The sequence below is a fragment of the Somniosus microcephalus genome, chromosome 17 (genome assembly GCF_052327205.1).
Source record: "Somniosus microcephalus isolate GS21.2 chromosome 17, FLI_Smic_1.0, whole genome shotgun sequence".
In the NCBI taxonomy this organism is placed as follows: Eukaryota; Metazoa; Chordata; class Chondrichthyes; order Squaliformes; family Somniosidae; genus Somniosus; species Somniosus microcephalus.
In genome coordinates this window covers 58,687,648-58,713,386 of record NC_141003.1, presented here as the reverse complement: position 1 = coordinate 58,713,386, position 25,739 = coordinate 58,687,648, and the positions used below count along the sequence as shown (strand labels likewise).

The window sequence follows — 25,739 nt, the reverse complement described above, 5'->3', positions numbered from 1 at the left end:
AGTGAAGCACGTTTAGAATATCCCGTGACATCAGCAGAAAAGGATAGCCCGTATAAATGTCCAAGTGGTCTGTGACCACCACTGAGGAATTCTCAATGGAAAATGTGAATTCTCCACTTGCTCCAAGTTGACAACAGGCTGAATATTTGACTCCTCAAACGTATGGGTTACCGCCTTAAAATAGGGCTTGTGATATCGATGTGCAACCCCCCCCCCCACTTTACACCTCCGCAAAGAGCCTACAACAAAGTGCAAGCAGGAGGCAGCAACCTTGTAAAAGCAAACATATAGCATGCTGAAACAACCATTCCAACGTTTGGAGCCATACCAGGAATGCTCCACAGTATGTCACAGAGAGAGTTGGTACAATAGTAGCGGTGTGCTTCAACTTACACAAGATAGCTGTGGAAGGAAGCATATTTAGGTTTGTACAGGAGGATCACAACAAGCCATGGCACAGAAGGAAGAAGAGGAAACTGAGCAGGAGCTAGCAGAGGTGGAGCAGGGGGTTACCGAGCTCTGACAGGGAATTCTCCACTGAAGCTTCCCTTCACAATTAATTGGCTATTTTCTCTCACTTTTTCAAAAACCATTCCTTATTAGTAGGTTTATCTGGAAAATGTTAATTTTTGAAAGAAAAGAGTAACTGAAAAGTTTGTGATTTTTCTTTATTTTAGCAATAGTGAATGTGCCGTGTATATTTAGGCCTAGAAATTGGGACCTTTAGCGCTGTTAAGACCGGTTTTGAAGAGAAAATGGTGGCCACCTCGCTTCCAGCGTGGAACACGGCGGCCACCATATCGGGCGCCGCAAATATTTTAATGATAAAGAGCGTGATGTCAATCGGCGCGCAACGTCGAATCGACGCACCCTCAACAATTTTGGACGTCGCTGCTCCTCTTGCCACCCTTTCCACGCCCGTGCGTGCAGCCGTTGACAGCGCATAAAGCTGGCAGAAAGTTGTGGAGATCTATAGATCTCTGCCAAAGTTTTCAATAACAACTCTGCAGAGTATGTCCCGTCCAGTGATATGGCTCATGGTCAGTGCTGCAGAAACACATCAGTAGATTGAACGCCTGTTCTACACATTACATGCCAGCATTCAACCAGAGCAGGTCAGTGAGTTCTGGCACGTAATGTGTACAGAACAGCATGTGGTTACAAATAGTCTGGGGGACATGTACTGCATCTAAAGGCCTGATCCATTACTGTCACTTGCAGTTGTGTCAGTAAGCTGGAAATTAAATGATATTTGGGCCTTGTAAATATTTACTGTTACTGTTGCAAACATCCGTATAGAATATGCATCCTGTTCCTCTGAAGTAATAGGTGTATGCTTATTACATTTTCAATTAAAGGAGACCTAATGACTTTTTCCTCTTTCTGAAGGAATTTGTACATCTGCATTTTGATATCCAGGTGTTCAGGGTATCCAGTAAACTTTTCACAATTCTTGGTCTATTCAGGGAGCAATCATGGATCACCAAAAATATAATAATGAATAGTCGGCATGGATTTCAAAAGGGAAAGTCTTACTTGAGCAACCTTATTGAATTCTTTGAAGAGGTAACAGAGAGAGTAGACAAGAGTAATGCAGTAGATGTAACTTATCTAGGTTTCCAAAAGGCTTTCGATAAGGTACTTACATAATAGACTAATGAATAAGGTCAGGGAATGCGGAGTCGGGACAAGTAGCAAAATGGATAGCTAGCTGGCTTCAAGACAGAAAGCAGAGAGTATGGGTAAAGGGTAGCTATTCAGTGTGGCAGAAGGTGGGAAGTGGAATCCCACAAAGATCTGTGCTGGGACCAATGTTGTTCACAATTTATATTAACGATTTAGACTTTGGAATCAAAAACACCGCCCATTTTCGGGCTTAATTGAATTTCTAGGCCTTAATGTCATATACTGCTGTGCTGCTGCCCCGTGCTGTGTGTGTGAATGGGTGGGACAGGGTAGATAGTAGCAGAGGGGTCTAAAATGTGCCTCGGGCCTCATTTGCATTTAACAGGTGATCTACGGACGCCAATTGGGCATCCTGAGGTACAGCTCGCTGGTCGGGGCCTGACCAATTCCGTACAGCTTTGACCAATGTTCCCCTTAAGGTGCGCGGCCACGCACCAATCGGGAGGTCCCGCGCAGGCTGCTCATCAGCTGCTGCTGCGGGAAGATACTACGTACACGGGGCCGCACAGCAAATTTAAAGGGACTGCGCACTTAGACCGCAAATTGGAGGGAACATTATTAGACCATTAAGAGTGGGCAGTTATAAAAAATCCAGAAACTAACACCTGTTAAGTCTGACTGTTACCCCGTAAAATAGTCTTTTATTTGTGTTGGGCATCACGGTTGACATCAACATCTGTGACACTTCATTCTCTTGACGCTGATGACTGAAATATTAGATTAATAATGTAAACACTGCAAGGTTACTCGAACTTAATCTGCAGAGAATTACTGAGATATAGCACTGTTCTGTATATTATTCCACATACATTTGAACTTAATTAAGTTACTGCATTGTGCCCATTGTTCTGCATTTTACCATCTTGTGCAACAATGCTTGATAAAATCGTTGTACAAACTAATTGAATATAGAAATCCGGAATTACTGTTGGACAGATTATTGTATGGACAGTTGACACACCCGTATCAAATTCCTCTTCCTGCTATTTAAAATAGGTCAAAGCCTCAGTCTTATTATGTGCTCTAACTTCGATTTTGTTTTTTTAGGAAAACTCAGTGCGCAGTGGGCCTTAGATGATGTCCTGATTGGAATGAACGATAGCTCCCTGACTGATTTTCAGGATGCATTTGATGATTCCTCTGACTTGCAATCCAACTGGTATCGCATTCAAGGGGGCAATGTAGATATGTACTGCCTCTCAAAGGATACAGCTCTGGTTTTTAATGCTAATATAGGTATGTAATTGAACAGAAATGTAAACATTCATTACTAAGAACTGCTCTTGTCCTTTCAGCTCAGGGATTATCAACAATGACACCACAGAGTCAGCAAGTCATCGTAATCAGATTCAATAAAATTGGCCCCATAGTAACCAGAGGAATTTTTATTCCACGATGTGTTAAAATAGCCGCTTTGTCTTTAGATCCCCTCAACCCCCAGATACAAACTGCCTTTTATCTCTGATGCTTGTGTCTCTTCTGTTTTCTAGGCAAGCCCCGGTTTGCAGAAACTTGGGACTTCCATGTTACCGCCTCCACATTCCTGCAGTTTGAGCTCAACCTAGGCTGTGGCAGTCAGTCTCCAGACTCCTACGGCATCCAGCTGCAGTACTCCCTCAACACAGGCAAAGACTGGCACCTAGTGATAGACGAGTGTGTCCCTCCTAGCATCGGCTGTCTGCACTACACAGAAAGCTCTGTCTACACCTCACAGAGGTTCCAAAACTGGAAGGGTGTCACTGTCTACCTGTCTCCAGGAACCATGTAAGTCATTAGGAACATAGGAACAGCAGTTGGCCATTCAGCCCCTCAAGCCTGTTCCACCATTCAATCAGATCATGGCAGATCTGCATCATAACTTCATCTACCTGCCTTGGTTCTATAACCCTTAATACCCTTGCCTAACAGAACTATCAATCTCAGTTTTGAAATTTTTAATTGACCCCCAGCCTCAACAGCTTTTCGTGGGGGAGAGTTCCAGATTTCCATTACAATTTGTGTGAAGAAGTGTTTCATGACATCACCTCTGTTCAATCTAGTTCTAATTTTAAGGTTATGCCCTCTTGTTCTGGACTCCCCCACCAAAGGAAATAGTTTCTTTATCTACCCTATCAAATCCATTAATCATCTTAAACACCTCCATTAGATCACCCCTTAATCTCCTATACTCAAGGGAATGCAAGCCCAGTTTATAATTTATCCCTTTTAGCCCAGATATCATCCTGGTGAATCTGCGCTGCACCCCCTCCAATGTATCCTTCCTGAGGTGCGGTGCCCAGAACTGAACACAGTGCTCCAGGTGGGGTCTAACCAGAGCTTTATACACCTGTAGCAGAACTTCCGCTCTTTAGTATTCCAGCCCTCTTGAGATAAAGGCCAACATTCCATTAGCCTTTTTAATTATTTTTGTACCTGTCCACTAAAGTTTTAGTGATTTCTGTACTTGGACCCCTACATCTCTCGGCTCCTCCACAGTTCCTCGCTTCTCACCATTTAGAAAATACTCTGCTCTATCTTCCTTAGGTCCAAAATGCATGACCCCACACTTCCCCACATTGAACTCCATCTGCCACAGTTTTGCCCACTCACTTAATCTATCAATGTCCCTTTGCAACTTTCTGCTCCCATCTACACTATTTACTGTGCCATCTAACTTGGGATTACGACTCTCTACTCCTTCATCTAAGTCATTAATAAATATAGTGAAAAGCTGAGGCCCCCAGTACAGATCCCTGGGGGACACCACTTGTCACATCCTGCCAATTGGACTACATACCCATTATCCCTACTCTCTCTCTCCTACCTCCTTACCAATTCCCTACCCATGTCAATAGGTTGCCTCCAATTCCATGCGCTCTCATTTTTGTTAACAGTCTCTTATGTGGAAACTTAGCGAATGTCTTCTGGAAGTCCATGTAAATAACATCCAGGGGCAGTCCCTTATCTACCAAATCAGTTACCTCCTGAAAAAATTCCACTAGGTTTGTTAGACGTGACTTACCTGTTGCAAATCCAGGCTGACTCTCTCTGATCAGCTCATATTTGCCCAAGTGCTCAGTCACCCTGTGCCTAATAACTGATTCTAGTAACTTCCCCACAACAGACGTTAGACTAATAAGCCTAGTTTATCTCTCCCTACCCTTCTTAAATAATTCCTACAATGTAAGCCAAGTATGTTCAAGATGTTTAAAAGGACATATTTATATCAATAAGCAATTTTAATGATGCTCACTGGGTATATACACCGAGCCACCCAGGAAAGTCTTCGGTTTGATCCCTGGAGTATATTGAGTTCGCTGATTTTCTACTGCGAGCACTATAATTGGCATTAGTATCCCTCAGGTAGAGAGACAAACAAAAATTGCTGGTAAGCGTGCCTGTGTGGATATCAGGTAACAATTGGACCAGGCTGAAATGTGATGCACTCCATCGCCATCATGATTAAACAGTCTGTGGACACTCGAGGGAAATATTTTCTCTGTTTGCTTTTATAGCAAAATTGTAAATCCATTTCATGACACGTTTACAATTTCACTAGAAATAGTGAAAGAGGAAAACTTCCCTCTCTCTGTCCAGCCTCGCACCTGAAGAATGGATAACTGTGTACTGTACACAGCAAGAGTTACCAGCTTCGGAGGGTGGGTCGGGGGAGTGGTGGAATATTGGAAACCAAATAATTGAAAAAAACTCAAGCTAGTTGTGAGCATTGAATTCAATTTTCAGAAATTCTGAGTTGCCATTTTGTTCTGGGTAGGCATCTGATATCAAAAGAATGATAGTTAAAGTTGAAACAATCTCCCATATCTGCAGCATGACCTCACAATCTCCAAGTCCTAGCCAGTAGTTGTGTCCTTTCTACAATAGCACTGACTAGTGTGTTTGTGAGAGCTATCACCCAAGAGTAACTTCATATAAACAGATAATTTATATTAAGAAAATGGCACAAATTACAACTTGTTTAAAGATGGCGTATGCTGAAGAAGGTTAGAAATACATAGTAAAAGATAAGAATCTTAAGTGTCTGTTCAAGTTATAATGAGCGTTCAGAAGCATTTAGGGCATCGGATTTGGATTTGAGTGCTTCCCCTCTGTCCAACTTGGATTTACCAAAGTCAAACAAAAAGAAACACTGGAAATGAGAAAATAATGCTGTACAAGGAAAGATTGTGGAGTAGGGTATGTAAATCTTTAGATTGACTGAGGACTGGACTGCTGAGCTGCACGGCCTCTGCATCACCACAGAACCCAAATGGTCAGATGCTTGGAATCATTGCCCAAGGCATGGGTACCAACTTCCATAATTGTATCTCTTAAGAGATAAGAAATTAAGCATTTGAACAAGCATTGCAGATGAGAGTGGAGCATTGCACAGAAGAACCTGCCCCAAATCCCACAGCAGATGTTCTCTTTCTATTATGGTGGAAATGGAAATGTCAAGCAGCCCATTTTGTTTACAGCTGGTGTTGGCCTTCACTCTCCCCTTATTGTTGCCTCATTAATTCTTGAGCACGAAAAATTATTCTGGCAGAACTCTGAGACTGGAGATGGGTTTTTTACTGCTAATTTTAAATGATCAATTTTCAATTCCTGAATGTTGATGATTTTTTCACCCAGCACCTTTCCTTTTGATACTAAGTTTTTTATTCTTGTATTGTGTAATTAGTTCCCCTAGGACCCGATTCAGATGGATTCAAACTGAATACTCTTTTGGGACTGATAACTGGGCCATTGATAATGTGATCCTAGCCTCAGGGTGCCCCTGGATGTGTTCTGGTCATGGCATTTGCGACATGGGGCATTGTGTGTAAGTATGAAAACATCGATCCTATAATTTTGTCACTGTCTGCAGCCTATTACAATTCAATCTGGTACAATATCAGGTCTAAACAGAGCGAGGAAAGTTGTCATTATTATTCATTACAGATAATGGAGTGGTGTATATTAACTGTTGACTAATGTATCCCATGATAAACTAATCCCAAAAGGGCATTAGCCGCTAATTACAGTAACCCTGCCAGTTCATTATTGCCAGTGTACAACAACTTGCTCCATCCAGCTCCAATTATAAAGGAATGTTTTCGGTTGACAAGATTTTAGATGTAAATCATTAATGGGACCATCTGCTTTAATGCTGGCCTATCAAAGATGTATAATACAGGATTTTAGTCTGTTACCAGAAGATTTTAATTACATTGCCTTTAGAAAATTCTGTAGGTTAGTTCTTAACAATGCATTTTGTTGCAAGCCTATAATTAGAGATACAGTGAGTGCCCTGGGAACACACTGTGATCATGATTTGTAAAAGGAAATGATGTATGGTTACATTTCCACTTTTTATTACTTAATTTTTAAAAGCTTTTCGTCACCTTTTGAATTGCGGTTGCTCATTAGTTACAATGGAGGTGATTTTAACTTTTGCTGATAGTATTAACAGGGTGATAATGGATTGGCCATTCATTGTACACCTCTTCCAAGGGTGTTTGTACGTGGGAATTGCAATATAAATGCAAGTTTATTGTTGTGTTATGCACAGAAAATCTAACAAGTTGGGACAACTAGGCTTACTCAGTTCAAAGGGTTAAGTACTAACGGTTGACATATATGATTTTCCATTCAGTAAGTTCATTTGATTTAACTGCTGCACTAGATCTTGACGGTTCAGGATTTTATTTCTGTTAATAACAAAGGATATTATGTTAAAGAAGTTTTACATTTACCAAGCTTGCTTCCTTCGATGAACAGCAATACAAAACTCAAAGGAGCTAGGAGCAGTGGCAGCCCTGGAGCTCTCTGCCATCAGTTCCTAAAGGTTTTAGGGACACTGAATGATTGATTGAATGCTTTTGAGAACAGAATGGATAAAAGACAGATTTTTAATTGATGCTTGTCTGGGAGTGAGTCTCACTTCATCTTTGTTAAAAGTGTCAGGAGAGCCAACAGCAGGCATAACAAACTGCACTCTCCAAATCCAGGGGGATACTGTGTGGCTGGAGTAGAACAGTGGAAAAATACACAACCCTCATGGCTGCTTGTGTTACATTTATATTTCTGACAGACCATGTACAATTTGTATTATATTATATTCCATATAGTTGGAACTAGCTTTGGTTGAAGTTCTTTTGGATTTAGTTTGAGACCTTATTAGAAATGTAAGAAAGAAAGGCTTGCATTTATATAGTGCCTTTCACGATGTCTCAAAGCGCTGTTGAAATGTGGGAAACGCAGCAGCCAATTTGCGCACAGCAAGATCCCACAAACAGCAATGTGATAATGACCAGATAATCTGTTTTTGTTATGTTGGTTGAGGGATAAATATTGACCAGGACACCGTTTCCCCTCTCTGTTGGCTTTCTTTAATGCTTTTCAAGCTCTGAAACGTATGGTGCTGCAGGAGGTGCTGTTGGAATTAGGATGTGCTGCTAGGGTAGAGGAGCTATACTCATGCATATATCCTATACTGTACCTTGCACTGTGTGACATCTTTCAACTTGATGAACGCAAATGAAAGCATAGTTGCTAATGGTACAGCAGATGGAGCAAGCAGTGAGAAGTAGGCCGGTGTTAGAAGAATAAAAAATGCACACAAGGACATAAGGTTATAAAAAGGCTGAACAAAGAGTGGGTAATATACAGGCAGTGATTTACAGCTGCAATCTAATCTCAGTTGCTTGGGTTTTACTGTTACAGTTTATGATATTGTTTGAGCTGCTCAATCTAACTGGCGTCTTGCAATCATGTACAAATAGCTACAGGTCTCTATTGAATGATATTGAAGTTTTTTACATTTCAGTTCAAAATTTTGGATTAAAAAAAATGTATTTACCAAGTAATAGGTGATTGTTGCAAATTCAGGTCTGCCGAAGATACTTTCTTAGGTCTACTGGCATCAGGCATTCCCTTACGTGGTCTCAGTGCCTGACTTTTATGAGAGTTGATTCACACTGCCTTATATCTACTTGTATGATATCTCTGGAACTTGTTCCTGGGTGGATTGGTTTTGCCTCCTACGTTCCACTGGGCTCTGGGAGGGGGAAGGCCAGAGGCCTGGCATTGTTCTGCTATCCTGGCAGCCTCAGGCAGGTCTATTCCAGCCATCGCCATTCCACTGGGTCCTGTATCAGTGTTCCCATTGATTAGCGGGAGGGAGGTCTAATGGCAGCTGTCAGATTCTGAAAGTCTCGTGAGGTACAAACTGAATCTTTGCCGCCAGAGCCTGGAAGCCGGTGCACACGTTACTGCCGATTCTATCCCCTACTGCCACCAGGGCAGCAGTCTGTGCTTCCGTAGAGGAGGAGATATTGACTGTTCCCTGGCTGCTTTCAGTTAAGGAGCGTCTTCAGATTCCAGTGAAGCTGCCACACACTCCATTGATGTCTACAACAAGGGAATAAACTTCCCTGATGTTACTGCAAATAAGAGCTGTCAGTTGCTGCACATCCTTGGAGATTGGCCTCAGAGCTTGCATGTGTGTGTGTGATGTTCCTCGAACATCCTTCTTTTCAGACGATAACTTATGTGTTCTGGGTTCCACAAGTTTGAAGCCACGGCAGCCTTCTCCTCAGCCTCTGCTGAGAAAGTGGCACATCCTCACCCGCAACCCATTCCTCTGGTTCCCTCATGCTCTGTGAATCCAGCTCAAGGAATCAAGGGCGGCAGGCACATGGGAACACCACCACCTCCAAGTCACACACCATCCTGACTTGGAAGTATATTGCCGATCCTTCATCGTCGCTGGGTCAAAATCCTGGAACTCCCTCCCTAACAGCACTGTGGGACTACCTTCACCACACGGACTGCAGCGGTTCAAGAAGGCGGCTCACCACCACCTTCTCAAGGGCAATGAGGGATGGGCAATAAATGCAGCCCTTGCCAGCGACACCCACATCACATGAACGAATAAAAACAATTCACTGTGTGGAATTTCAGGGCCTATGCATTTGTTTGAATGTGGTTTTGCTGACACCTCGAAACTGTTGTATTGAGTAAGACTGGGGGACATCATTCTGACTGCAGACTGAACTCCTTAACAGATTTTTCTACTGGAGTTATGCAGCGAAAAGTCCTCAGGAGCCACTCCCCCAGCTCCTCACCGCCCTCCACCATTGGTACGATTTTCTGCTGGGAGTGACGTGGGAACAGGACACGTGTCTGCCCAAATATGGACTGCTGTACTTTATTGGCATCCAAATGATGGGAATATTTCATCCGACGTGTTTCCTGTCGTTTGTGCCGGACACTGGAAACACCAGTGCGTTCCTGGTACCAGGATTGCTATGGCAGCTGGGAGATTTCAAAATTAAAGGGCCACCTCAGCCTGTGCAATGGATCACAGGAGGATCGATTGTATAACCAAAGGATTTATTTATCTTTTTCATTTTGAGCAGCCGTGAGGCCACCAGCCTCACTATACTGTAGCAGGAACCCATGGGCTGCCACAGCCGTTCTCCGCCAGCTCCCAGGCAGGCTCCTGGGGATTGCGTAGCTGCTTGAAAAGGGAAATGTTAAAGAGTTGTGATCTGGAGTGCACTGCCTGACAGGGTGGTGGAAGCAGACTCGATAGTACCTTTCAAAAGAGAATTGGATATATACTTTGCAGGGTTATCCGGGATAAAGCAGGGGAATGGGACTAATTGGACAGCTCTTTCAAAGAGCCGGCACAGGCACAATGGACCGAATGGCCTCCTTCTGTGATGTATGATTCTATTTAATCAATGATTCTATGAGTAGGGTGACCGAGCAGAAGTGTAGGATTATACTAGGTGGTTTAGGTGGAGAAAAGCACTGGCGCAGACTTGATGAGCCCAAAGGCCTGTTTCTGTATTGTATGATTCTAAGTGAAGGACCAAGGGCTAGAGTGCAGGACACCACCAAAGTTGAAAAGAACAGGAGAGGACAAGATGAATCAATTAAAAAAAAATTTAAATTCTCTGGATAAAGGCATCGTTAGCAAGGCCAGTATTTATTGCACATCCCTAGTTGCACTTGAGAAGGTGATGGTGGTGAGCCTTCTTCCTGAACCGCTGCAGTCCATGTGGTGAAGGTACTCCCACGGTGCTGTTAGATAGGGAGTTTCAGGATTTTGACACAATGGCAATGGTGGTGTGTGACTTGGAGGTGATGCTATTCCCATGCACCTGCTGCCCTTGTGCTTCAAGGTGCTGGAGGTTGCGGGTTTGGGAGGTGCTGTCGAAGAAGCCTTGGTGAGTTGCTGCAGTGCATCCTGTGGATAGTACACAGTGTGTCGGTGGTGGATGGGCTGCCGATCTAATGGACTGTTTTGTCCTGGATGTTGTCAAGCTACTTGAGTGTTGTTGTAGCTGCACCCATCCAGGCAAGTGGAGACTATTCAATCACACTCCTGACTTGTGATTGTAGGTGGTGGAGAGGCTTTGGGGAGTCGGGAAATGAGCTACTCTCTGCAGAATACCCAGCCTCTGACCTGCTCTTGTAGCCTCTGACCTGCTCTTGTAGCCGCAGTATTCAGTTGAGTTCCTGATCAGTGATGACCCCCAGGTTGTTGATGTTGAGGGATTCGGCGATGGTAATGCCGTTGAATGTCAAGGGGAGGTGGTTCGATTTTCTCTCGTTGGAGATGGTCATTGCCTGGCACTTGTGTGGCGTGAATGTTACCTGCCACTGATCAGTCCAATATAGTGATTGAGTGGTGCTAGGCTTCAGTTTCAAAATTCTGTAGATCATGAAACGTGATGTCACCGTGAAAGGTAGCATTGTTTTATTTTCTTACTTCAGAGATAATAGGATTTCTGCTGTTTTGAAAATCTGTTCTGATTTAAACTATTCATGCAGTGGTGTGTGGGGGAAAAAAGCTTTATTTTGCTGACGCCAGCAATTTAGTCTGGGAAAGAAACTGGAGCACCAGAGAACATTGTTGATCTTTGGGGTGTTAGTAGATCCAGGAGCTAATAAGCTGCAAGCGCAAGGCATTCCTGATCTGGAAACAGCAACACAACTCGAGTGCAAGATAGCAGCTCTACAGACGCCTGAAGGCTGAGGTCCAACAGAAAACTCGCGACCTAAAGAACAGCTGGTGGGTGGAGAAAGCGCAGGAGATCCAGCAGCTAGCCGACAACCACAACGTGCTGTGGATTCTTTAGCGCATTCAAGACCGCCTACGGCCCAAGCACCCAAGGTCATTCCCCACTGCCGGCCAAGAATGGAGAGGTACTCATCAAGGACAGGGAGCCCGCTGGAAGGAGTACTTCGAAGATCTCCTTAACCGAGACTCTGTCTTCGACGCGAGTGTCCTCAATTCCATCCCACAGCAAGCTACCCACCACCATCTCAGCACAACCCCAGCCCGGCATGAGGTTGAAAAGGCCATCTGACAACTGAAGAACAACAAGGCCTCAGGAGCAGCTGGAATCCCTGCCGAGACACTAAAGCATGGCGGAGAAGCACTACTGGCATGAACTCATGAACTCATTTCTCTTATCTAGAAGGAGGAGAGCATGCCAGGGGATCTCAGAGACGCCGTAATTGTGACCATCTTCAAGAAAGATGACAAGTCCGATTGCGGTAATTACAGAGGAGTTTCCCTGCTGTCTGCTACAGGGAAAGTCATTGCAAGAATCCTCCTCAATCGCCTTCTCCCAGTGGCTGAAGAGCTCCTCCCAGAGTCGCAATGCGGATTCCGCCCACTAAGGGGCACAATGGCCATGATCTTCACCGTGCACCAATCAAGAGAATTGCAGGGAACAGCACCAACTGCTGTACATGGTCTTCTTTGACTTCACAAAGGCCTTTGACACTGTCAACCGTGAGGGATTATGGAGTGTCCTCCTCAAATTCAGCTGCCCTCAAATGTTTATCATCATCCTCCATCTGCTTCACGACGACATGCAAGCTGTGATCCTCACCGACGGTTTCCCTCAGACTTAATACATGTACGAACTGGGGTCAAGCAAGGCTGTGTCATCGCACCAACGCTCTTCTCGATCTTCCTTGCAGCAATGCTCCATCTCACCCTCAGTAAGCTCCCCGCTGGAGTGGAGCTAATTTACAGAACAAACGGGAAACTGTTCAACCTCCGTCGCCTCCAGTCCAGATCCAAGGTCATCCCATCCTCTGTCATCGAATTACAGTATGCAGACGACGTTTGTGTCTGCGCACACTCAGAGGTCGAACTCCAAACCATCATTAACACCTTCACCGACATGTACAAGAGCATGGGCCTTACACTAAACACCTGTAAGACAAAGGTCCTCTACTAACCACCCGCCACACAGTACTGCCCCCCGATTATCAAAATCCACGACAAGGCCTTGGACAACATGTACCATTTTCCATACCTCGGGAGCCTACTATCAACAAGGGCAGACATCGATGACGAAGTCCAACACCGCCTTCAGTGTGCCAGTGCGGCCTTCGGTCGCCTGAGGAAGTGTTTGAAGACCAGGACCTCAAACCCGGCACCAAGCTCATGGTCTACAGAGCAGTAGTAATACCCGCCCTCCTGTATGCTTCAGAGACATGGACCATGTACAGCGGGCACCTCAAAGCACTGGAGAGGTACCACCAACACTGCCTCCGCAAGATCCTGCAAATCCATTGGCAGGATAGGCGCACCAACGTCAGTGTTCTCGCTCAGGCCAACATCCCCAGCATCGAAGCTTTGACCACGCTCGATCAGCTCCGATGCACAGGTCACATCGTCCGCATGCCCGATACAAGACTCCCAAAACAAGCACTCTACTCGGAGCTCCGACATGACAAGACAGTCCCAGGTGGGCAGAAGAAACACTTCAAGGACACCCTCAAAGCCTCCTTGAAAAAGTGCAACATCCCCACCGACACCTGGGAATCCCTGGCCCAAGACCGCACAAAGTGGAGGAGAAGCATCTGGGAAGGCGCTGAACACCTCGAGTCCCTTCGTTGGGAGCAAGCAGAAGCCAAGCGCAGGCAGCGCAAGGCGCGCACGTCAACCCAAGCACCCCACCCACCCGCCCCTTCAACCACCGTCTGCCCCACCTGTGACAGAGACTGTAGGTCCCGCATTGGACTCATCAGTCACCTGAGAACTCATTTTTAATGTGGAAGCAAGTCATCCTTGTTGAGTCTGTGTTTACAAGTGCAGTTATACTGAATAACAGGACACAGACTGCAGAAGTAAGTAAACCGGTCTTTAGTGATCGAGGGTCAGGGCGGAACTGAGGTACACTTTGCTCCGCAGGGTTTATATACCGGTGTGGTCACCATCGGTACTACAATGTACAGGAGCCGTTAAAAAGTAGTCCATCACCTTAAGGTATCCTCTTAAGGTAGTACAGGTTACATACACTACAATTCCTCCCCTTTTAGCTTAACAGTGGACACCCCCAATTAATACACTACATGGATAACATATATACAATTTACACACAAGAACTGTTCAAAGATTCAGTCTCTGAGGAGGCCTGGATAACGCCTTTCAGGGATCTCTGGTTCCCGTTGCTGGGGTGACTCATCCACTTGATCTCCTATGGATTCAACATCATCCAATACGTTCGAGTCTGAGGTAGATGCTACAGGCTCAATAAGTTCTTCAACTGGTGTCTCTGCCGTAGACATGGGGTCGACCCTTTGTGGTAAACCACTGTCATACCTGTCTGTGTCTGTATGTGTATTCCACTAGGTACAGGTCTGGACATGCCTCGGCTGACTCCTCCCACTATTCCAGGTATATAAGTGACTACCTCCCAGTCCCTTAGTATTCTGGACGGGTCGACCACTCGAGACTAGACCTTCATTCTTTAGTTAATAAAAGCCTGATTGTTACTCGCTCAACTTCAGTCTTTTGAGTAATTGATGGCGCATCAATTTTATTAACTAAATTTTTTATAATGGAGAAGATCCTCACACCAGCATGCCTGGACCTGGACAGTCGGGAAGCGGACGCTTCCACCAAGTTTGCTCACTGGCTCACGTGCTTCGAGACATTCCTGACTGCCTCCACTGCGGTCGAAACGGATGCGGACAAACTGTCTGTCCTGTTCTCCAAGGTGAACCACCGAGTGTACTCAGTCATCCGGGACGCGACCTCGTACACAGCCGCCCTCCAGCTCCTCAAGACCCAGTACACGCGCCCTGTGAACGAAGTATACGCTAGGCACCTTCTGGGGAGTCGCAAGCAACAACCTGGGGAATCGACTGAGGAATACCTCCAAGCACTGTCCGTGCTTGGCCGGGCCTGTGGGTGTAAGGCGGTAACGCCCACTAAGTACACGGAGGAACTGATCCGGGATGCCTTCGTAGCGGGCCACAGGTCCAACTACACCCGACAGCGACTGCTGGAGCAGAGTGACCTCACCCTCGACAAAGCCTCCAACATCGCACTAACGCTGGACGCAGCCTTCCGGGGCATGGATGCCTACTCCTCTGCACCGTGGACGCCGCGGGGAACGACAACCTGGGACACGGTAGGACAGCCCCATAGCACCGTGCCACCCCAGCCACAGCCCAACAACGGCCCAACTACCGCAGCAGTGTCCCAAAGCCAGACAGCAGTATCCCAAGGCCAGAAATGCTACTTCTGTGGCCAGGCCAAACACCCCAGAGCGCGCTGCCCGGCGAAGAATGCAACCTGCTCGGGCTGCAGGAAAAAGGGACACTACGCCAGCGTCTGCAAGGCCAAAGCCACCCCGAACGCCAGCAGCGCCGCGTGTGGGCCGCGCGAGCCGCCATCTTGGGCCTCCCCAGCCATGTGCGAACCACCGCAGCAGCAGCCATCTTGGACGACTCCAGCCACATGGGAATCATGGGCGCCGCCATCTTGGACACCAGCCGGGACGCAGCAGACCGCCAACCCCCCCCCATCTGATACTCGCAGCGACACACCGACCCCTACGCTGGCCTCTGTGACGCTGGACCAAACGAGACCGCACCAGCTAGCTCGGTCCAAAATGGACGTTAAGGTAAACGGCCATGCAATAAACTGCCTTTTTGACTCCGGGAGCACAGAGAGCTTCATCCACCCCGACACGGTGCGGCGTTGCTCTCTCCCAGTCCTGCCTGCGCACCAGCGGATTTCTATGGCCTCCGAGTCCCAGTCAGCGGACATTGGCGGCTACTGCGTGGTGACACTAGTAGTAGACGGGACTGTGTTCAATAATTTTAAACTCCTGGTCCTGCCCGACCTCTGCGCTGCCGTTCTACTGGGGTTGGATTTCCAGTGCCACCTCAAAAGCGTTACGATGGCGTACGGTGGCCCCCTCCCCCCACTCACAGTCCGCAGCCAGCAGCCTCCAAATTGCCCGCCGCGCACTAGATGCAACCTCTCCACACTCAGAGTCCCACCCCCCCCACTGTTTGCTAACCTCACCCCCGACTGTAAGCCCATCGCCACAAAGAGCAGGCGATACAGTGCCGGGGACAGGGTTTTCATCAAAACCGAAGTGGAACGGCTCCTGAAGGAGGGGATTATTGAGGGCAGCTCCAGCCCCTGGCGAGCCCAGGTTGTGGTCGTTAAGACCGGCGAGAAACAACGCCTGGTCATCGACTACAGCCAAACAATAAACCGCTACACCCTGCTGGACGCCTACCCACTCCCCCGCATAGCTGACATGGTCAACCAGATCGCGCAGTACCGCGTCTTTTCGACCATTGACCTGAAATCAGCGTACCACCAGCTCCCCATCAGCCCTGAAGACCGCCAGTATACTGCTTTTGAGGCAAACGGCCGCCTCTATCACTTCCTTAGGGTTCCCTTCGGCGTTACCAACGGGGTCTCCGTCTTCCAAAGGGAGATGGACCGGATGGTCGATCAAAACGAGCTGCAGGCCACTTTCCCTTACCTAGATAATGTGACCATCTGCGGCCATGACTTGCAGGACCATGACGCAAACCTCGAGAAATTCCTCCGCACCGCCCAACTCCTGAACCTGACATATAACAAGGAGAAGTGCATATTCCGCACAGACCGCCTCGCCATCCTTGGCTGTGTTGTAGAACACGGGGTCATCGGTCCCGACCCGGACCGGATGCGTCCCCTTATGGAACTCCCACTGCCCCACTGCCTAAAAGCTCTGAAGAGGTGCCTAGGGTTTTTTTCCTACTACGCTCAGTGGGTCCCCTACTATGCAGACAAAGCCCGTCCGCTGATCAAGTCCACCTCTTTTCCCGTGACGGCAGAGGCCCGCTTAGCCTTCCACCGTATCAAGGAAGACATTGCCAAAGCCACCATGCATGCAGTGGACGAATCCATCCCCTTCCAGGTGGAAAGCGATGCGTCCGACTTCGCTCTGGCCGCCACCCTTAATCAGGCGGGGAGACCTGTGGCATTCTTCTCACGAACCCTCCAGGGCCCGGAGACCAGACACTCCGCGGTCGAGAAGGAGGCCCAGGCTATCGTGGAGGCTGTGCGTCATTGGAGGCACTACCTGGCCGGAAAACGATTTACCCTGCTCACTGACCAGCGTTCAGTTGCTTTTATGTTCAACAACAAGCAGAGGGGCAAAATCAAAAATGACAAGATCTTGAGGTGGAGAATCGAACTTTCCACCTACAATTACGAGATCTTGTACCGGCCTGGGAAGCTCAATGAACCCCCAGATGCCCTATCGCGTGGCACCTGCGCCAGCGCGCAGATCGATAGGCTGAGGGCCCTCCACAATGACCTCTGCCACCCGGGGGTCACCAGGTTCTTCCACTTCATCAAGGCCCGCAACCTGCCTTACTCCATTGAGGAGGTCAGGACCATGACCAAGAACTGCCAAGTCTGCGCTGAGTGCAAACCGCACTTTTATAGACCAGACAGAGCCCACCTGATAAAAGCCACTCGCCCTTTCGAACGCCTGAGCGTCGATTTTAAAGGGCCTCTCCCCTCCTCCGACCGCAATGTGTACTTCCTCAACATCATTGACGAGTACTCCCGGTTCCCGTTCGCTATCCCCTGCCCGGACATGACCAGTGCCACGGTCATTAAATGTCTGAACAGCCTCTTCACCCTGTTCGGTTTCCCCAGCTATATCCATAGCGACCGGGGCTCATCGTTTATGAGCGACGAACTCCGCCAGTACCTGCTCGCTAGGGGTATAGCCACAAGCAGGACCACCAGTTACAACCCCCGGGGGAACGGACAGGTGGAAAGAGAGAATGCAACTGTTTGGAAGGCTGCCCTACTAGCCTTAAAGTCTAGGGGCCTTCCGACCTCCCGCTGGCAGGAGGTGCTCCCCGATGCGCTCCACTCGATTCGGTCACTTCTCTGCACTGCCACCAATGCCACCCCTCACGAGAAAATGTTTGTCTTCCCAAGGAAGTCCACATCGGGGACATCGTTACCGCCATGGCTGACGTCCCCAGGGCCGGTACTACTGAGAAGACACGTGAGGGCCAATAAAACGGACCCCCTGGTCGAGAGGGTCGACCTCCTCCACGCCAACCCCCAGTACGCTTACATTGCGTACCCGGACGGGCGGGAGGACACAGTCTCCATACGAGACCTCGCACCCTCGGGGACCGCTGTAACCCACTACCCATTACCACCCCCCCCCCACGACCCGATATCCAACCCCAGCAGCCGGCTCGCCTTGGACCGTCACCCACGAGGACTACACTCCAGGGCGCCAGCCTACACGGGACGCGACGCCGGAAGCTCCACCACCCCTGCCGTCGCCACGTCGATCACAGCGGCAGACAAGACCTCCGGAGAGACTCCAATACACAAACTTTTAAATACACTTCACCCCGCCGGACTCATTTCTAAACAAGGGGTGAATGTGGTAAACCACTGTCATACCTGTCTGTGTCTGTATGTGTATTCCACTAGGTACAGGTCTGGACATGCCTCGGCTGACTCCTCCCACTATTCCAGGTATATAAGTGACTACCTCCCAGTCCCTTAGTATTCTGGACGGGTCGACCACTCGAGACTAGACCTTCATTCTTTAGTTAATAAAAGCCTGATTGTTACTCGCTCAACTTCAGTCTTTTGAGTAATTGATGGCGCATCACCCTTGTTCTCGATTCCACAAGTTGGTCAGCATGACGTCGTATTACGTTCTCTCCAACGTCTACCGTGTACATCAAGGGTCCCTGTCATGCACGAATTGTCCCAGGTTGCCATTTATCATCCCTATAGTCCCTGGCCAACACTGGTTGTCCTATTTCAAAACTACGAGTGGCCTTTTTATTTACATGCTGGAATTGCTTGTTTTCGACTTCCCGTCGCACATTGGGTTTTAACAAATCCAACCGGGACCGCAACCTTCTGTTATAGAACATTATGGCAGGGCTTTGATTTGTCACTGCATGCGTGGCGTTTCGATACGCCATTAGGAAATTGTCCACCTTGTGTTGTAGTGGAATATGATCTTCACTCATGGCCTTTATCGCCTTTTTGAACGTCTGTACAACTCTCTCAGCCAACCCATTTGTAGCCGGATGATATGGGGCAGATGTATAGTGTTTCACCCCATTCTTTTTCATGAATTTCTGGAATTCTTCTGACACGAACTGTGGTCCGTTGTCTGAACATATTTGCTCCGGCAATCCATTCCTTGCAAATATGGTTCTTAGAACTGCAATCGTCTTCTCAGAGGTAGTGGTCGACATCTTAATCACTTCTGGCCATTTAGAATGTGCGTCTACTGCTATCAAAAACATGGAATCCATGAATGGACCTGCAAAGTCGATATGCACACGTTGCCATGGGGCTGAAGGCCATTCCCACAGATGCAGCGGTGCAATTGGAGGTGCGTTCTGAACTTTTTGGCACCCTGAGCAGCTTTTAGTCAGATCCTCTATTTGTTTGTCGATACCTGGCCACCACACATAAGCCCTAGCAAGGCTTTTCATCTTGACTCCCCCCAGATGACCTTCGTGCAATTCTTTTAGAACTCTCTCCCTTAATTTAGGAGGAATAATCACCCATACATCAATGTTCCTTGACATACGGACAGCTGTTCTCATCTGGCTGAGAATGCTAGTAACAGTGGTTCGCCATGTGCTGGCCATCCCTTCACTGTCAAGTCGTAGACCCGAGACAGTGTCGGGTCATTTCGGGTCCCTCTCTCAATACCCGCATTGGTGACTGGTAAGCATTCGATGATGGTCGAGTGAAATATCTCGACAGGGTCAACTACCGGTGCCTCTTCCGCTGTAGGTAGTGGCAGGCGCGACAGCCCATCAGCATTTCCATGTTGCTTTGTACCTTTGAATTCAATATCATATTGATGTGCCCCTAGGAAAAGGGACCATCTCTGAAGCCTCTGCGCCATCATTACCGGAACACCCTTCTTAGGGTTGAAAATGGAAACCAACGGCTGGTGATCTGTCAGCAGCGTAAACTTTTGGCCTTGCAGGTAATGGTTAAATTTCTTAACTCCCCACACAAGGCTGAGAGCCTCCCTATCTATCTGAGCATAGTTGCGCTCAGCGGAGGTCAATGATCTGGATGCGAAAGCGACTGGCCTTTCCGAGCCATCTGGAAACTTATGTGAGAGCACTGCCCCGATACCATATGGAGAAGCATCACAAGCTAAGCGAATAGGCAGCGTTGGGTTAAAGTGAGCCAACACTTCCTTAGAGGTGATCAGTGCCTTGCTCTTTCGAAAAGCCCGCTTACAATCATCGCTCCACTTCCATGGTATTCCCGTTTGCAAAAGAGTGTTTTGCGGGTGTAACACCGTGGATAAATTTGGAAGAAACTTGTGGTAATAGTTAACCAACCTGAGGAACGACCTCAACTGGGATACATTTTCCGGTGCTGGAGCTTTGACAACAGCTTCGATCTTGTCAGGTGACTTATGGAGCCTCTCCTGGTCAATGACGTGGCCGCAGTACAAGAATCGCTTTTGAAAGAACTCGCATTTCTGGCGATTAGCTCTTAGCCCATATTCTTTCAATCTGATGAGCACCTGCTCCAAATTCGCGAGGTGATCATTATCGTTATCTCCTGTAATCAGGATGTCATCCAGGTAGCATTGTGTGCCTGGGATTCCCTGCAATACCTGCTCCATGGCCCTTTGCCAAATCGCTGGAGCCGATGCCACTCCAAAAACCAGCCTATTATACCGATATAAGCCCTTATGTGTGTTGATCGTGAGATACTGTCGTGACGCTTCATCAACTTCCATCTGTAGGTACGCCTGCGCCAGGTCTATCTTGGTGAAGTGCTTCCCGCCAGACAGCGAAGCAAAGATATCTTCAATCCGCAGAAGCGGATATTGCACCGTGTGAAGAACTGGATTAACAGTGATCTTGAAATCGCCACAGATGCGAACCTTCCCAGGTTCCCCCGGCTTGTTGCTCAACGAACGCTTCATGACAGGAACAATGGGTGTAGCCCATTCGCTCCAGTCCACCTTGGACAGTACCCCTGAATGTTCTAGCCCTTCCAGCTCTGCTTCCACAGCAGGTCGTATCGCTTTGAAAAATTTTGGGTTTGCATGTTCTTCAACCTTGATGGTTGCTGTAATTCCTTTCAGTGTTCCAAGTCCCTGTTGGAACACCTCCTTAGCATCGTCTAAGATTTTGGACAGTCGTTTAGGTTTGACGTCGTCCTCCTTACAGGCATCCACAGTCAGTGCTTGTATGGAATGCCAGTCCAAATTTATTCTCCGGATCCATTCCCGTCCCAGTAGTGGCGGACCTCCATCAGGTAACACATACAAGTCCATTTTCTGACTTTCTTTATCATTGTAGACCACATTTACTTTTATCTTTCCTTTGGTGTATACTATTTGCCCCGTGTATGTTTTCAATACAATCTCCGTATCCCTCAGGGGAATGTGTGAGAATAACCTTTTGTAATCTTGCTTATTCATGACCGTTAATGCCGACCCTGTGTCCAATTCCATCTTCACTTGAACTCCTGCTATCCGGAGCATGACCCAGATAGTTTGGTGGTCTGCTGTGTTACCCACATTATGTATTTTCAGACAACCCAGTTCCTTACTGCTGGAGTCTGAATCCGTCTTCTGTTCATCCGAACTGTTCTCTGTCACCTTGTGTACTTTTTTGTACTTCTCCTTCGGTGACTTTTTGCTGCTGGTCTTCTTTCCTGACCGGCATACTCTCGCTATGTGACCAAGTTTGCCACATTGCCTGCATTCTTTGTCTTTGAACCAGCACTGGTTCTGGTCATGTGTTGTCCTTCCGCAACTATAGCACTTTACTGCGTCCAATGCCATTTCATTGGTGCTGAATTCCAGTGGCCTTTGCTGTATCTCTGCAGCGCCCCGTGCTGCTGCCTCGTGGGATGCTGCAATGCTGAAAGCTTTGTCCAGCGTAAGATCCTTTTCCTCTAGCAGTCGCTTCTGGGTTCCTTCCCTTAGGCGCCCACACACAAACCTATCTCTCAGTGCGTCTGCTAGTCCTGTTCCGAACTGGCAGTACTTTGATAACTTGTTAGGAATTCAGCGTTGCTTTCTTCTTTAAGTTGAATTCTTTTGTAGAATTTAAATCGTTCCGCTATCAGCAGCGGCATGGGGTTTAAATGCTCTTGCAGGATAGTAACAATATCTGCGAAACTCTTCCCTACCGATTTGTCTGGGGTTACCAGGTTCCTTAACCCATACGTCTTCGCACCCATCGAGTTTAATAGGGTTAGTGCTTTCTTATCATCCGGTACATCATTCGTTGTACAGTAAACTTCGATGCGTTCCACATAAGTGGCCCAATCTTCCACATCGTTATCAAAAGCAGTGATGTTACCCGTTTTTGGCATCCTTGCTGGGTTTCTCCTTTCCCTTCGGATATTATTTAATATGATGACTTTAAAAAATTTTTTTTTATTTAAGATGGCGGCTTTTCCCGCGCTTGGCGGCTTTTCCCGCGCTTATCTTCTTCCCCCGCCGACTCAAGATGGCGATTCCCGCACTGCTGCCGTCCACGCCTCCCAGCGGTCCTTCCTGCCTTTATTTTCCTTGCGCTGCTGCTCTTGTTGCCCCGCCGCTCCCGCGGTCCTTGTGGCCATAAAACGCTTTTCTGGCTGCTGTGCGTCTCTGCCCCGATTGCAGTCCGGCCCCTGACACCGGCTGCGGTCGTGTTCTCCACCCTTTTCTTCGTTTTCCCTCCCCTTCTCCCACTGACAACTCGGCCGACTTCCCCCCCGTGCCGCTCGATCGGGCTTACCCGCCGCTGTCGTAGAAGGGATGATCACTGCCTATTGCTGATGTTGGACTTCGTGGCCAGAAAACCAACCTGGGTTCCCGATGGCCTCCCGTGCGATGCAGTGCTCAGCAGGATGTTGAGGGCGGATGCCCTTTTTCGACGCCCGTTTCTGAGGACGAAGCTTCCTTGGATGCAAAACTGCCGCTAGGTACGATCAGACTCGTCGCACTGTTGAGTCTGTGTTTACAAGTGCAGTTATACTGAATAACAGGACACAGACTACAGAAGTAAGTAAACAGGTCTTTAGTGATTGAGGGTCAGGGCGGAACTGAGGTACACTTTGCTCCGCAGGGTTTATATACCGGTGTGGTCACCATCGGTACTACAATGTACAGGAGCCGTTAAAAAGTAGTCCATCACCTTAAGGTATCCTCTTAAGGTAGTACAGGTTACATACACTACAATCCTCGGTTCCGAGGGACTGCCTAAGAAGAGAACAAGAAGGAGTACTTGAATTGAATAATCTCGCATATTGTACAACAAATATTGATTGATATTTGGCTGTTTCACATATTCGCTGCACTGATTTGTTGTACCCTTTTCAAGGTTGTCACTTTGAGTTGCCTGCTGTGCCACGTGTTTTCTGTATGTCGCTACATTTACTGATCGGCCTTTCCTTTTAATTTCAGGTGTGACAGTGGCTTTGGAGGACGTAACTGTGTGCCCATTCTTCCATTGCCGTCAATTCTCAAAGACGACTTTAATGAAAAACCGCACCCTGACCTTTGGCCTGAAGTTCTTGGAGCGGAGAGGGGGAACCTGAATGGGGAAATCATCAAATCTGGAACAGCACTAGTCTTTAAAGGGGTGAGGAATCTGTTATTGATGAGTACACTGTAATGGAAGGTGTTTAAACAAAGACACAGGCCCATTTTACAAATGTGTGCTAGCAGTGGGGGCATGTGTGGAACTTGCACGGCCATGATTTCACGGTGTGCACTGCCGGCGAGCAAGGCTCCTTACTGCGAGCACAGCTTTGTTGCGTCGGCCTGTATACATCCTGCAAGAACAATAGTTTACATTTCTTTAACCTGCAGTGATAGGTTTGACCCAGAATTACTTTCATCTCACATTGTTGCCAAATATCATTTATATCATAGCAAGTCATGTTAATGTTATTTACCACTTAAGCCCCTCCCATTAGCGGGAGTGCTGGATTTTGAACAACACCCTGATGCTAAGGAAAGCTGAGACAGCTGTATTTCCATTAACATGCTTCATCAACCTCTCTCATCCTAATAACCTAATATCTCATCCTCTCGCTTCTTTGTGTTGATTAAGTTATCACCCTGTGTCAACCCCTCATCTGGACTGTGTCTGTATTACCTCAAGTGAATCTAGCTGGACTGACGAGTGCAAGTGCTAGAGTGAATGACAGAGTGGATAGATTTCTGCTGGCAGTCCCAGATGTGGGTCGCTGTCTGTCTCTTTTTTTTCTCTCTCTCTTAAGCTTCCAGCTTCTGTGGAGATAACAAGAATGAGAACGGTCCAATTTCCCCTCCATAGAAACATAGAAAAATAGGAGCAGGAGTAGGCCATTCGGCCCTTCAAGCCTGCTCCAACATTCAATATGATCATGGCTGATCCTCTATCTCAATACCATATTCCTGCTCTCTCCTCATACCCCTTGATGCCTTTAGTGTCTAGAAATCTATCTATCTCCTTAAATATATTCAGTGACTTGGCCTCCACAGCCTTCTGTGGTGGAGAATTCCACAGGTTCACCATCCTCTGAGTGAAGAAATTTCTCCTCATCTCAGTCCTAAATGTCCTACCCCGTATCCTGAGACTGTGACCCCTCATTCTAGACCCCCCAGCCATGGGAAACATCCTCCCTGCATCCAGTCTGTCTAGCCCTGTCAGAATTGTATACGTTTCAATGAGATTCCCTCTCATTCTTCTAAACTCTAGTGAATACAGGCCTAGTCGACCCAATCTCTCCTCATACAACAGTCCTGCCATCCCAGGAATCAGTCTGGTGAACCTTCGCTGCACTCCCTCTATGGCAAGTATATTCTTAGGTAAGGAGACCAAAACTGCACACAGTACTCCAGGTGTGGTCTCACCAAGGCCCTTGGTAAGACCAAGTAAATTAACTGTAGTAAGACATCCTTGCTCCTGTACTCAAATCCTCTTGCAATGAAGGCCAACATACCATTTGCCTTCCTAACTGCTTGCTGCACCTGCATGTTTGCTTTCAGTGACTGGTGTACAAGGACACCCAGGTCCCTTTGTACATCAGCATTTCCCAATCTAGCACCATTTAAATAATACTCTACCTTTCTGTTTTTCTTACCGAAGTGGATAACTTCACATTTATCCACGTTGTACTGCATCTGCCATGTATTTGCCCACTCACTCAACTTGTCTAAATCGCCTTGAGGCCTCTTTGCATCCTCCTCACAACTCACAATCCCAGCTAGTTTCGTGTCATCAGCAAACTTGGAAATATTACATTTTTTTCCCTCATCCAAATCATTGATACTGTTAGGGTTCTCAAAGTATGAGTCTCAAGAGAGAGACCATTCCTAATCATTGACCATTAGCACTTAGTGAGCACATATATGTGTGGGCGCAGGTCTTCCCACACCTACACCCCCTACAGCATTAGCTGAGTGAGTTCCACAGGATTTCCATTTGTTCCGCCACAACTTGCAGTGTTAAAATGCAGATTTCTGCTGCCCCTTCTCCTGTAGCCTGTCATTCTTGGGAATTACGTGCAATCTTTCCCCCCATTAGAAAAGGATCCTTATTACTGTCAGTTTCACGTGACAAATATATAATAATTCTCCTCTCTTCTCTTATGGAATTGTCTTGGTCTAAGCAATGTTAAAATGACCTGGTTCCCCAGATTCTGATGGTGGGCCATCGGCCGGTGGGAGTCTTGTCTTCCGGCTGATATCCACCAGCACTTCACTAAGTCGCTCGTGCTATACTCGAGCTCT

At 47.4% G+C, this 25,739-nt stretch overlaps 1 protein-coding gene across 2 annotated transcripts in view; it reads left to right on the top strand.

The window, feature by feature from the left end:
* Positions 1-25,739, top strand: part of reln (reelin) — a 391,712-nt gene that overhangs the window by 268,792 nt on the left and 97,181 nt on the right. For both annotated transcript variants that reach the window (XM_086010451.1, XM_086010450.1), the window contains 4 exons: positions 2,734-2,922; positions 3,177-3,450; positions 6,350-6,490; positions 23,424-23,601. In XM_086010451.1, coding sequence (XP_085866577.1) covers positions 2,734-2,922; positions 3,177-3,450; positions 6,350-6,490; positions 23,424-23,601 — 782 coding nt within the window. The remainder of the gene's footprint in view (positions 1-2,733; positions 2,923-3,176; positions 3,451-6,349; positions 6,491-23,423; positions 23,602-25,739) is intronic.